The following is a 1,100-nucleotide window of genomic DNA, read 5'->3' as shown; positions in this document are numbered from 1 at the left end:
CGTCACGGTCGAGGTCCTCGCGGGCGACGCGCACCGTGCCCGTGTACTTGAGCGGCTTGCCGTCGAGGTAGGACAGCGGCATGGTCCGGCGCGGCGGGCAGCGGACGGATTCAGGCCCGACCGCGGCAGCCCACGCGGGCGACGCGCACCGTGCCCGTGTACTTGAGCGGCATGCCGTCGAGGTAGGACAGCGGCATGGTCCGGCGCGGCGGGCAACGGGCCTGGCCGCGGCAGCCCACCATCACGGCGCTGGCTGCGGAATTGATTGCAGCACGTTGACCGTCAACTTCACGATGAGGCTTCATCATCGGCGCGCCGGTTTGCCGATGGAGTTTGATGCGCGGCCGCGCACGTTCGTCGCGGACGCCAAGTTCGGGGACGTCATCGCGTGCCTCGTCGCCCGCGGCTGGCGGCGCGTCGCGCTGGACCGGCGCGACGCCGCGCTGTCCTGGCGGAACCTCGCGAAGACGGACTTTGGGCGCCTGGCGCCGGGCGCTATCGTCAACCACTTCTCCGGCAGCCAGGCCGTGAGCCACAAGGCGACGCTCGCGGCGGCGCTGGCCGACCGCGGCGCCGACTACTACCCGGCGTGCTACGACCTGCGCCTGCCCGCGCACGCGCGGCGGTTCCTCGCGCACTGGGCGTCGGCCGCGGCCGCGGCGGCGCTCCGGTCGTGCCCGCGGGGCGCCGCGCGCGACGCGGGCCTGCTCGCGGCCGCCGTCGCCGCGGCCGCCGGCGGCGCGGACGGGGCCGACGCCGCGGCGACGGACGCGGTCCTCGCCGCGCTGCTCCGCGCGCCGCCCGGCGGCGCCGGCGACGCCGCGGCGCTCGCGGCGCGCCTCGGCGCGGCCCCCGCGGCCGCGGCGCGCGCCGCGGGGCCCGGCGGCGCCTGCGACGCCGGCCGCGGCGCCTGGCTCGTCAAGCCCGCGGGCGGCAGCTGCGGCGCGGGCATCTCCTGCGCGGACTCGCTCCGGGCCGCGGCCGCCGCCCGCGCGGGAACGCCGCCGCCCGTCGACGCGCCGCGCGCGCGCGCGTCGCGCGCGCGACGCGTCCGACCCCCGCCCGGCGCGACGGCCCGCGCGCGCGCAGGTCGCCGCGGC

At 79.8% G+C, this 1,100-nt stretch overlaps 1 protein-coding gene across 1 annotated transcript; it reads left to right on the top strand.

Moving 5' to 3' along the window:
• Positions 1-287: 287 nt before the first annotated feature.
• On the top strand, positions 288-1,010 carry AURANDRAFT_72883 (expressed protein; the record flags this gene model as incomplete). Its single annotated transcript, XM_009044895.1, has 1 exon — positions 288-1,010. A coding segment is annotated over one exon (717 nt), but the record flags the coding sequence as incomplete, so codon positions are not given.
• Positions 1,011-1,100: the final 90 nt, after the last annotated feature.

Source organism: Aureococcus anophagefferens (genome assembly GCF_000186865.1).
Source record: "Aureococcus anophagefferens unplaced genomic scaffold AURANscaffold_991, whole genome shotgun sequence".
In the NCBI taxonomy this organism is placed as follows: domain Eukaryota; class Pelagophyceae; order Pelagomonadales; family Pelagomonadaceae; genus Aureococcus; species Aureococcus anophagefferens.
Note: the sequence above shows the minus strand (reverse complement) of the source record. Positions and strands in the feature narration are given on the sequence as shown.